This window comes from Triplophysa rosa, linkage group LG15 (assembly GCF_024868665.1).
Source record: "Triplophysa rosa linkage group LG15, Trosa_1v2, whole genome shotgun sequence".
Lineage (NCBI taxonomy): Eukaryota > Metazoa > Chordata > Actinopteri > Cypriniformes > Nemacheilidae > Triplophysa > Triplophysa rosa.
The window spans coordinates 18,371,906-18,385,154 of NC_079904.1; the positions used below are offsets into that span (position 1 = coordinate 18,371,906).

At 38.8% G+C, this 13,249-nt stretch overlaps 1 protein-coding gene across 4 annotated transcripts in view; it reads right to left on the bottom strand.

Moving 5' to 3' along the window:
- Positions 1-1,468: 1,468 nt before the first annotated feature.
- ralgps2 (Ral GEF with PH domain and SH3 binding motif 2) overlaps positions 1,469-13,249 on the bottom strand; it is a 177,126-nt gene continuing 165,345 nt past the window's right edge. For 3 of the 4 annotated variants that reach the window (XM_057353279.1, XM_057353280.1, XM_057353283.1), the window contains 8 exons: positions 12,041-12,192; positions 11,900-11,954; positions 10,502-10,579; positions 8,128-8,233; positions 7,181-7,273; positions 5,054-5,159; positions 4,601-4,692; positions 1,469-1,728 (listed from right to left, as the gene is read on the bottom strand). In XM_057353279.1, the coding sequence (XP_057209262.1) occupies positions 1,699-1,728; positions 4,601-4,692; positions 5,054-5,159; positions 7,181-7,273; positions 8,128-8,233; positions 10,502-10,579; positions 11,900-11,954; positions 12,041-12,192 (712 nt within the window). In that variant the 3' untranslated portion in view covers positions 1,469-1,698. The remainder of the gene's footprint in view (positions 1,729-4,600; positions 4,693-5,053; positions 5,160-7,180; positions 7,274-8,127; positions 8,234-10,501; positions 10,580-11,899; positions 11,955-12,040; positions 12,193-13,249) is intronic. The other variant, XM_057353281.1, reaches the window with a different exon arrangement.

Below are 13,249 nucleotides of genomic sequence, written 5' to 3' on the forward strand. Positions count from 1 at the left end.
CGTGCCGAGTTGTGGCGTTACTTGACGAGACAAAATAATGTAACATGTTAACGTAACAGACTATTAAAATAATCTAGACATGTGCAACTATCCCAGTAATACTGAAATAAAATATCATACAATTAAGCATAACCACATTAAAGCAAAAGGAAAAAAACATTAAAAGAAAATACATAACAAAAGTTTACTGCTAACTGCCAACACGCCACCCCTGCTCCCACAATTTCAAATGGAAAAGCATTGGTAGACTGAAAAAAACATAAATTATAAATGGGACCAAATACAAGTTTGGAGATGTAAACCTACTGACTGTCGCATCCACTGACATTCTTACAGCTTTCAAGTGACTTTAAAAGTGTGAAGAAAGAGTTTTGTTGACTTTGTGTTTGAACTTGGGTAAACAAGTGTGCTTTGTAGTTGAACGTGTTTTGCTCTTCCCGTGAATATCATAACATGGCATTGTGACATTCATCTTTAGTACCCGGGAGTGTTTCTTTCAACATCTCATAGTTCCGTGTGACTTATTTATCTCTTCTTCCTACGCAGCTTTTACAATTTTAGGTGCCTTGTAATAAAATGAGATAAAAAGGTTACAGAAACTGAACAAGATTACTGAAGTTGTTAAAGAATGCGGATTTGTTTCATCTGGAATTAATCGAAAATCGGAACCCTTTCTGGTAATAAGCGAGGGACTTTCATTTTCCGCAGTTAAACCTGCTTGTGGAGAATCTTGTGTCACGCTCACATAAGTCTAACTCAAGTGTGCGAAAAGACAATCGGGGTCGATTGTGTGATTTTGTGTCTGCATGTTAGGGTTGGTCATCCAGAGAAAGAGATTTCCAAGTTGTTCTGGGGTAGGAAGTATTGATCAGTTTTTTTAACAATCACATAAAAAAGAATAACAGCAGCAAGCCATGATAATGTAAAGGTTGGGTAAACAAACTCCAGAAGTCTGTGAAGAGTCCAAGACTGAGGTGCTCATGCATTCCTCACTTTGGACGACGGAGGATGTGTAAATAAAAAAACTAAAAGAAATGAGGTCCTTTCAGATTTAGATGCCAGTGGAGAAGACAGCATTGCTGCTGGGGAAATCCATCTCTTTCATGCACACACACACAAACAAACACGCACACGCACACACACAAACACGCACACGCACACACACAAACACGCACGCGCACACACGCACACGCACGCACGCACACACACACACACACACATACGTGTTTTGCTATACTTGTGAGGACCATGACTACACAGCATGTTGTGAGGACCCTGGTTTCTGCTGATACTAGGAGACTGGAAAAAAATGTTTTGCCACTAGGGGGGAGTAGACAAACAGAAAATCACTTCAAATGTTTACACACATGATGTTCACAAAACCCATGAAGTTGGTGGGTGCTATGAGGACCAGACGGTTGCTAGGCAAATTAAAACCGTTACATAAACGGTTTTTAAGGCTGCACACACACACACACTCTGCTTGTTAAGGCAGTGGTGCTAGAGAGCTTGCTGTGGGGCTCAGGCTGGGTGACGGCAGTGGAAAAGCTCCAACACACGAAACACTGGAGTCTTTAGCTTTTTTATTCATCTCCGGCCTCTTTGCCCCCCTACCCCCGGTAATCCTCGTATTCCTCTGCTCTCTACTCATCCAGCCGTTCATCAGCTCCCAATGTTTTTGATTTGTCCTGGTCTCATTCATTCAAAGGACATTAGATTCGCTGGGACCTGTGAGAGGCAGAAAGAGAGATTTGAAGAAAGTTGAACATATTAGGGTTGCTTGCCTGTTTTCATACATGTTTTTTTTCTTTAAAGCTGCAGTGCGTAATTTCCGAAACACTATCGGTACTTTACAGTGAAACTGTTTTCACACAGATTTTTCAAACACTCCCACCCTTTTTCCATTGTTCACATAGGGAAGTATTCCTGCCAGACATTGACACATTGGGCCATTCAAACAGAGAAATGTGGAAAAAAACAAAGCCACGACTGTTTGCTCTTTAAAGGGCGATCAACCAACATGGCATGTTGAAACCATCAATCTGTACTGAACCCAATTTGTAGTTAAATACACGTTTACAAAAGAGTCTGTTGGGGTTAAAGGTATAGTTCACCCCAAAATGAAAATTCTGTCATCATTTACTCAACCTTTTGTCATTTTAAACCTGTATATGACTTTCTATCTTCTGCAGAAGACAAAAGAAGATATTTTGAATAATGTAACCGAACAATGACGGTATGCATTGACCTGCATTGGTTTTGTGTCCATACAATAGAAGTGACTGGGTACCGCTGTTGTTCAGTTAAAAACTTTCTTCAAAACATCTGTTGTGTGGAAGAAAGAAACTCATACACGTTTGAAATGACAAAAGGGTGAGTAAATGATGACAGAATTTTCAATTTGGGGTGAACTATCCCTTTAAATCACGTGAAAGTAAGCATCTAGCAAAATAACAAGTGCATTCTGGGTAGTGCAGTTTTAATAATTCATTTGTTTTTGGAGCTTCAACAAGGTAAAGGTAGAATTTCAAAATCAAGTGCAGGTGGTAGATCCTTTTCCTATCTAGCGCCTAGACTTTGGAATAGTCTTCCCTGCACTGGCCGGGAGGCAGACACACTCTGTCAGTTTAAATCTAGACTAAAGACGCATCTTTTTAATCTTGCATACACTACACTTCCATAATATAAATCCTCTGAGGGTTTAGGCTGCATTAGTTAGATCAACCGGAACCAAAAACACAACTGATGTACTTGTTGCATCAAAGAGTGCAGCAGTACTCTACTCTCAGCCAGTCATTGTTCTAAGGTTACCACAGTGAGCAGTATACAGTTCATGGCCAGACCTGATGGTAGAGCGGAGAATGGGAAGTGGCGACCTGACAAGAGCTGAGATGATAGACCTGGATAAAGAAGGACGCGGTCACTTGACACGTCTTCACTACAAAATTTCAAGTGCTATTAGATTATTAATGATAATCTTAAAACTATAATTTACCTTATTAGAAAATTTATTTATTTTTATTTAGCCTGGTTGTGCAAGCTCTGTGGAGCTTGTGCAGAGGCAGCAGCTTTTGGCAGAGGGGAACTGGAATCCCCTGGTTGGGCCTGGGTTCTTTTTTCTCGATTAGAGTTTTGGGTTCCTCGCCACCGTTTGCTTACTGTTTTTTTGCACTATTTGCCTGGCCGGGGGGGCTGCTTTACAATTTTTAAGTTTTACATAATTAATATTGCATATAGGAATTTATAGTCTGTTACATTTGACCTGTGCTTCTCTCTCCTTTATCTTAAATGTTTGCTCTCACTGTGTGTGTGCGTGTGTGTGTGTGTGTGTGTGTGTGTGTGTGTGCGTGTGCATGCGTGACTGTGTGTGCGTATTTGTTTGTGTACGTGTGTGCGTGCGCGTCCGTGTGTGTGTGTCTATGTCTATGTGTGTTAGTACTTGTGCATATTGTGTGTGTGGAGTGTTTTGTGTCACGGTGTTGCGAGGAGAGAACCCAGATGCAGGCAGGTAGTAAGGGGTTAACAGACATTTATGAAACAAGACAAAACAAAGGAAATACCCACGAGGGGGTGTCAGACACTAGGATGAACTTAAATACAAAACCAGAACAAAACACTACCCACGAGGGGGCAAAAACAGCTGGGCAAAAAAACCTAAAACTAAACTAGAAAACAACAACACAATGTCTTAAATACATAGAAAGGGAAAACAAGGGCAAGGCAAAGTACTCACATCAACACGACATAACATACGGGGTAAACAGTACACGCACAACAAACGTAATCCAACAGCACAAGACAAAGAAACATGAGGGCATTATATAGGGAGACAGACAAAGGATAATTAGCAAGGGGCAGGTGTGGGAGATAAAACACTCAGGGAAAGTTAACGAGGAAACGAGATGGCGGGAACAGAGACGAGACACTGGAGAGAACGTATATTATTGTCAAAAGGACAATAATATGTTTCTCTCCACACATAACCAAAGGCTTTGTCATGACTGTGCTACAGGACCAAGAAAAACATGACTAAATGAAGCAGAGCCATGACAGTTTTGTATGTGGGTATGTCTGTCTTCTGTGTTTTCACCTTTTTCTTGTTTTTACAGGTACAACTTTAATTGTTTTGCTTATAGTCAATATGTCTTATGTACAGCTGCTTTGTAATAATGACAATTGTAAAAAGCGCTAAATAAATAAAGTTGAGTTGAGTAAACAAAAAGATAAAACTATTTATTTGTGTTGGAAGTCATATACTGTACATCTGGCATGGCATAAGGGATTTTTTATTCCTTTAAATAACTAAACGTTTATTTATGAACCATGATTTTGGAGGTTATTATGAACTGTGCACTTGTTTCAATAAGCCATTATGAAAAAACACATTTAATGCAATAGATCCCGCTGAAACCCTCAACGACTGTCTGCTAATTTTCTCATTCCTGAATCCAATTTGAAAAGGTTATTTACTAAACCCTGAAGACTTCCACATACAATGGCTTCTAAGAAACAATTAACATCAAAACACAGCCTTTCAATGTGCACATTGCATTTTCTTTAGTAAGTGAATGCTTTCAGCTTAAACATACACAAACCTCACCTGTTGCCTGTTGCTTTGACATGCCGCACTTAAATGTTTGAACCATAGTAAAGCGTTCATTCTGTTCCCTGCCTGGAACTTATATGAGTTTCCTGTAAACACAAAAACAGACAAAGAGCAGATTTAAGAGAAAATACTGTATGGACACTATACAGAAAGTACCGCCCATGCGGGTAAAGGGCCATGTGTTTGGGTGGCACTACAGTGGAGGCGCTTAGGTCAGGGTGCAAAACTACATATTCACACAGAATCAATGCAGGCCTACTCGTGTCTTTCTTTCATACACAATGGAAAGCATGTGCACTGATTTGGACCAGATGAGCAGTACCAGCAGGTGTAAAAGTAAATATTGCAATTGTTTTTCCCATGCTACTGCAACAAAACCTTTGGTCAGTGTTGTTCAGACAATTCTATCAGAATATGAATGTGTGTGATTGGCTGTGGCTCACTCACCGTGCTCAGAGTCTGTCAGCATGAAGACGTCGGGATGCTCCGGGTCATCTGCCATCATGGCCATCAAGCCCACAACAGGAACCGTTTTGCTGGCAGTTGACTTAAACTGTAAAGAGACAGACAATGTATAACAATAATATATATTAAATACATATATTAAATGCAAAAATGTGTCTGACCATTGGATGACCTTTAAGGATGACCTATAATGTACATATACAGCCCCAGTAGAAAATAAAAGACCACTCCAGTTTTGAATTTCAACAGAAACAAACCTCAGGAATGGCAAAGTCAACACCAATGAAAAAGACTGATAAAATACCAAGACGCATCAAAGTTCCAAAAAAATCAGGCGTATTCCATCAAATATTCATTTTTGAACTGATCCTAAAATACATGTAAAAACATTAGTATTGTGTTGTTTAAACGTGAATATTAACTATTTTGCAGTATTTAAGATCTGCAAACATTGGATCTTTATTGTCATTTTGACCTGTTTGTCCCGCTTCATTTTTCTGCAAATAAACGCATTTTTTAATCAAATTTATCTGGAATGTGGGAGAAATGTAGCTTCTTCATAGAATACACAAAACAGATCATTTTACTTAAATACATAACCTTAAAAAAGTAAATAAAAAAAACGGAAACATAATAAAAGACCACTGCAAAACTATTTTCAAAGGGTGTAGGTCACACTACATAGGTCCCCCAATCTTTTTGATTCCAAAAACATATATAGTGTAAACAAGCTGTGTGTGTGTCTCTAATCCACATGTGCTTTTTATTAATTCTGTTATTGTGTGATAGCTAGGCCCATATGATGATGTCATTCATCTCATCATCCAATGACTGCAACCAGCTGGTGTCCTTTAGCATCCAAGACGGATTTTTCAGACATCAGGCATTCTGTTTGTTAGCATACTTCATTTTCTATCCGTCCTGGCTCCTAAGTGTATACCTCCTGTACTGTGTCACAATCCTGTGACCACCGCCCAGGGCTTTCTGTCTGATTGACTCATTCTGTGGAACGTTCCTGGCACACACAATGCATGCATCTACTAGATACAGGCTCGCTGGACCATGTACCATGAGACCACATGTCATACTGACTTCATTACGTGGTGACGCATCTTGCTGAAGGTAAAAAAGATGTTTTCTTCCTCGTAAATGACGAGTGTCATCAGTTTATCTGTTATGATGCAAGCTGCATCAGTCTCAGATGGACCACCCTTGGACTGTATAATGTACATAAAATGAATAAGGCTGGTAAAAATCAACTTAGATCAAATCTTATAAACTTGGAGCAGAATTTTTAAAGTCGAATGGGTTAGGTTTTTATTAGTAAACCAAAAATATACTGTGGATTTAAGAACTACTATGATTTACTGAAAAATATAAATATTTTTTCTACAAAATCACATGGTATACGGTATCATTATTTAAATATTTTTTTTTAAATACAATATTGATCTTTATGTTGTTGTGCAGGGTATTTACTGTGCTTCATTAGCTGGGTTTCCATCCAAAGCTGCGAATTTAGGTTATGCTCAAAATTGGAATATCGCATAAAACATTTGAGAATAAGCACCGTTTCCATCCAACTAGTCAACCATCACTTCCTAATAAATTGCCACTAAATATCAGTAAGAAAAGTAAGAGAAGCCACTGAATATAAAAATTCTTAATGGTTCAAGAAAAGCTTTCTTATAGGCTAAATACAATTTATTAATTTCTCTTACTAGATATTAAAAGACACATGACCCAGACATGTTCAGACAAGGTTTCATGATACCTAACCACATTCACCACAACCACTACGCCACAAGCTGTACTCATATTTTCCACCAGTTTATTTTGTGCTGTCTGTACAACCCATTGCCCTTTGCCAACTATTTGAACAAACTTTTGTTGCATTGCAGTCTATGTACTCAGAATTTCATATTTATCCACACATAAACTTCATGAAAAATTTGAAACGTGACTAGTCATTTTCATGTTGGATGGCCCTTCCTATTAATATGGGGGTGCTTCTTGGCGACAATATAGTCAAGTCTTTAAGTTAAAAGACATAGGTTTGGTTTGCAAGAATGTGTGGGTGAAAGTATCTGAGAAAGTGGGAAAACTCACATGTTTTCTTTCTGTGGCTTTGAGGGACTTAGCTGTATAGTAGTAAAGATGATTACCACAAAGAGCCACCCAATATTTAGTCCACGCTGCCACCTAGAGAGAATTAATGAGAATCAACATTAGTCTACACACAAACACAAGACACAGTTTGAGGCAGCATTTAAATGTTCTACTTTTCTTTTAGAATTATGCTTTGAGTTTGGGTTAGGGTGAGGTTATAGTGTTTATAACTAGCCGAGTGTAAACGCAATAGAAATCTATGGAAAATCTTCATTTAGATAGATACAGTAATCGTGTGTGTGAGTAAAAGCTCCAAAGATATATACAGATATAAAATCAGATATACAGTAGTGGCAGACCAAACATGCGCAGGAGATAAAGGTCTCTCTGCTTCCATGTCTAGACTTTAATGCAGTTTCTTTTACTGCTTTGGCACCATTCACAGATTCTCTGAACAAACCAGCTGGGTTTGATGGAGCTAATAAGAGACATGATTGACAGTTAAGAGCTTATAGCCTAAATGATTAAAGACTGGGAGAAAATCTGTATAAAATCATTTGTATATATCTTTTTAGTTTTTCTATTCATTAATTTTGTCTCCTAACTAGCACAATTATACAGATTGTATTTTTGGATGAGATGAGATTAACAGCAGAAAAGAACACTTGGCAAGCCTGAGAGAAAGTAACTTGGAAAGATCAGGGAAGACAGGAGAAAGCAATAAGGCTCTAAGAGTTGGAACAGATATGAAGCTATTAAGGACTCAAATTTAAATACTAGAACACTTGCCAGAGCACTACTATGTGGTTGCTGTATGAGTTCTGAGTGGTTTCGAGTGCATTGTACATGGTCTCTAGATATAGTCTGTGATTTTTTTACACAGGAAGAGATTAAATGGAGTTCATAGGGGATATAAATGAGGAGTTAAAATGGTGCTGTGCTCTCACCGTTGGCTTCTTGCCCTCCTTGAGGACAGTTTTCCTGCGCAGGACGCCCTGGACTGTGACGGCCCCTGGGTACAGATGCACGGCTAGCTCCTCCGACTCAGCAGAACTGCAAACACACACATACAGAGGATAAATCTACACACGGGGACATGTGACATGTACACACACTTAAATATTTAGTAAAGATATATTTAAACACCACACCCCAAAGTCATGATGTGAAGAGAATGGGAGTGTTTGAAAGGTGAAGGGCCAGGAAAGGTGAGAAAATGAGTCATTTGTGAGGAAAAAGCAACACAAAAATTCTGCCATCATTTACTGACCCTCATGTGGTTCCAAACCTTTATGACATTGAACACAACAGGAGATATATTGCATACAGTTTTATTGTACGGAAAAAAACAAAATTTCTTCTCATGTTCAGCCGACTTTTATACAGGTTTTGAAGAAAATAAAGGGGGGTAAATGATGAGAGTTCTCATTGTTTGGGTGTACCATTCCATTGTAACTGAAGAGATATTACTGACCTATATCTGTTTCAATTATTTTGTGTGAGTTTCTCTGACAGTGTCTTTTGTGTAGTCAGTGAGTGTACTTTTACATGATCGTAGCAAATTCTCCATTAGTGAATAGTAACAAAATCTCCAGCAACAATGAATAAAGCAACAACAGCTAGGTAAGGCCATTTTAGACATTTTGTCTTCACAAGATATACATAATTTGAGTAATAAACAACGTGTCTGCAGCATGGTCGTCGTACACATACTTAAAAAAACACCTCAAAACAGTGAACAGTGATAATTGTAGGATAAAAGTCATTTTACACAATTATAGTATTATAAAAAAAATAATTAATAACTTTCAAGAACTAAAGTACTCACTACAATGCCAAAAATGTAGTGCGTTAATGTATTTCACAAGAAAAATATTCATGTGTGAATCCACACAGAAAAAAGAATATCCTTAGGGGTGATTCACATTTCGCGTCTTTTGCACGCACAAGTTCGTTATTTTAAATGTAAACACATGGCAGGCACGCTCAAATAGGGAGTGCTACGGTCGCACAGTATGCGCGTCACGCACATTTTTCTAGGTGCACCGGCGCCGCATCGAGATGGAAATAGTTCAAATTTACAGAGTGCCGCGCACACACCGCAGGTCATATAACAACAGAAAGTGTCACAGCTAGCGTTTTCCGCACGGTTTTAGACGCGAAATGTGAATCGCCCCTTTGACTATCTTATACTTTTATGGCTCTCTAAAGGCTTTGGTTTGAATGTTTTGTCTTATTTATGAGACGCAGGAGCAAATGCTTAAAAAACATATATTTAGAATATTAAGACTTTATAAGAGTACTTAAGTATTATCCACCTAAAATGTTACCCATTTTTTTGTAAACAGTCATAATCATATACAGTAGATGACCTTTAACAAAAACTATATACTGTATATAAAATGCGTTTGTTGGCTCAGTTTGAAACCCCTGTTGGATCAATGTCAATGTCAATTTAGAATGTTGGTGTTTGTTGGATCAGTGTGAATAGCCTTTAGATTAAAGCCATTTTAATCATATCCCTGAATGTGGACAAAGATCAATTACAGAAAACACATTAACACCTCCCTGTATTGTTTAAACTCAACTGCAGTATTCTGTGTGGTCAATGTTATGCTGTATTTACACCAAAAGTGAATTGAATCACCAAAACCAAAAATGAGTAAATTACATACAAAGTCAATGCAAACACACAAATAGATGTGAACTGGGCAGTGCGATTGCCGCGAATGCGCATCAAACACGTAATCCGTGCAAATTGAAACATTTCAACTCGAGCGAGAAATTTGTGTGAAAAGCTCATTGACACTTTGACGGGGTCTGGATGCGTGAAGACACTCCCCGTTGCATGATGGTTTTTGCATCACTCGTGCGAAAATAACGAACTTTTCCCGTGAGTAATAAAGAGTGTGGAACACGATAGTTCGCTTTTGGTGTAAACACGGCATTACTGTAGACTGTAAAACTTATATCCAGAACACATCCAATTTTAAAACACTGCAACAAGTGAGAACAGTTTTGTTCACGAATGAAGTAGAACACATACACGCATCTATTACAAAAGTGTGTGTTTTGAGAAAAGAAGGCAGAGCACTCAAGATCATACTACTGCGGTGGCTTTTGATTTCGATTAGCAGCAATAAGCTACGACTGAAGCATTAGAAATGACACCACACACAGGTGATTCAGAAAAAGTCCACCACCTGATTTCACAGCAGGAAAACACACACCAGCAGTACTGCACACACAGTCTGTTCTTTGTAGCTCACGGGGAGTCAGATAGAGAAAGACCCTGGCAGGGGTTGGAGGGTTGTGAGTTACCTGCTGGGCCTGAGCGCTCCTCTGCAGGACATGCGGCCCACTCGGCTGACAGGACCCAGAGAGTGATAGAGTCGAGTCCTGTTGGGTGTGAGTCATAGTGGGGCAGTGATCAGTCATAGCCCTCACACACACAACAAGTACAGGCTGTGCTAGAGATCTGTACCCTGGACTTTTCTCAATGTCCTGTTATGTTCTAAATACTCTGGCTGGCAGCGCATAAAACAAAACAGCTGATATATACACCACTGGGTCAAGTGATAAAAACTTTTCTTCCATCCATGTACATGCATTGTTTGCCCTAACCAGTCGCAACATGCAACAAGATTGCTGATATAACTACAAAGATTTTTCTAAATTACAAAATCCAGCTGATGAATTTTTTGAAGGTGGCACATCCAGTCAAATTCAGATTCAGAATCCATCTGTTTTATGAATGTCATTTTAGAACATGGAGGGACAAATAACTCAAATCACCCCTGCTGAAAAAAACAGCATATGCTGGTTAGGTATGTTTTGAAGCAAGGTGGTTTGAGCTGGTCCTTAGCTGGTTTAAGCTGGTCATGTGCTGGTCCCAAGCAGCTAGCTCCTAGCTCAGGACCAGCTCATAACCAGCTTAAACCAGCTAAGGACCAGCACATGGCCAGCTTAAACCAGCTCAAACCAGCTACCTTGCTTAAAAACATACCTAACCAGCATTTGCTGGTTTTTTCAACAGTGACATGCACTTAGGGCAGTACTTTTATGTACACCCTACTCAGCATGGTAAACTAGCAATGTGATACAAGCATTTTCTACCCAAATCAGTAAAAGCTGTAACAAAAGCTAACATTCTTAAAGTCTTTTCCCTTTATAAGAAGTTTATCCCATTAGGAAGAGAGGTAAACCACTAATGAGGGAATTCGGCAGTCTTTTGGGGTCAAAGGAAAGCGCAAGCAGCTGAAGAGTGCAAAACAAACTCTTTTGTGCCACATGTTGGACCAAGATCCTTTTTTAACACATTTGGATACATACAATGCGAATTCATGCTAGAGCTCAAATTAGCCAAGATGCATTATGGGAAACTAAAAGCCTCAAAGCTAGTTAATGCCATACTTTTTTCATTTTAGGCCATAAGTGATGTAATAAACCACCAAATTACAACATAAGCAAAACCTTTATAAAAAATAACCATGTTCATTCAATCATGATGATGATGAAAAACATTCAATATGAAGAAGCATTTGGTGTCCCTGACTCTGTTTTACGTGGGTCAACAGGAATTGGGGAGGGTTCCATAAGATTCCAGCATGATCCAAGAAGACATGCTGTTTCCATACGTACTCACGTATGTGGTCATGTATGTGCATGTGAAATTGTCCTTGACAGTGTCTGCAAGTGTGAACGTTTCATAAGACCCACCTCTCAAAAGCAGGCCAAGACATCTCTTCACTGAGCTCTGACCCTTCACTGCTTCCTGAAAATAAACAACATCACAACGTAAATCGAAAAAATCTGTCATCCTCGATTTAATCCAAATGAATTTGTCTGTGTGAGTTATACCCAGTGAAATGCCACTCGACAGCGTTGAGCTCTCCGCATGCCCTCGTGTGGGTGTGTGGCTTTCCAGCACACTGTCATCCAGCAGGTGTCTGGATCCAGCGTTGGGGAACGTTGCACTTTTAAACTCTGCCGTGCTTGTTTTGTGAATAAAACTGCAGCAGTAGAACATACATTATGACAGAGAATAAAGGCTGAAATTTCTAGGTTTTACTTGGCTCAACTTTTAATATGTACAGTTAGGGCCATAAATATTTGGACAGAGGCACATTTTTTGTTATTTTAGCTGTGTATCAATATGTTTTCGAGTTACAGTTTTATAATGGATATTGTCTTAAAGTGCACACTCTCAGCTTTATTTAGAGTGTATTCACATCCAGATTAGCTGAAGGATTTAGGAATTACAGCTCTTTAATATGAAGCTCCCCCTTTTTCAAGGGACCAAAAGTAATTGGACAGTTTAATAAAAAGCTGTTTTATTCACAGGTATGGGCTTTTCCTTAAATAATTTTGTCATAAATGAAGCATTTAAGAGCAGCCAAATCAACAATTTGGTACATTCTAAGAAAAAAACAACACACTGCTGAGCTCAGTAACAAAACAATTGTGGGCGTTCATATGAGATAAAAGTGGTGGATGATGACATTATCCTCTCCATGATAAAGAAAAACACCTTCACAACGTCCAGACAAGTGAAGAACACTCTCCAAGAGGTAAATATGTCAATGTTTGTCAATCAAAACAATAAAGAGAATACAAGGAAAAAATAGAGAGGGTTCACAACAAGGTGTAAAAGCCTCAAGAATAGGATGGGTAGATTAGACTTCTGAAATAGCCGAACAAGCTCTATAAAGCATATTTTTGGAGAGATCAAATTAATTTCAGCCTGCATAAGACTAAAAAGAATAAAAGACATGGAGAAGGCTTGGAATATCTCATGATATGAGCATACAACATCTTCAGTAAAATAGTGTTCAGGCAGTGTGATTCCATTTCCATGCATGACGTCCTCAGGCACTGGGTCACTGGTGTTTTTTTGGTGATGTAACAGAAGACAGACGCATCCGGATTAATTCTTCACTTGTCTGGAAGTTGTGAAGATGTTTTTCTTTATCATGGAGAGGATAATGTCATCATCCACCACTTTGATCTCATATGGACACCTAGGATTGTTTTGTTACTGAGCTCAGTGGTGTGTTTTTTTTCCCCCAG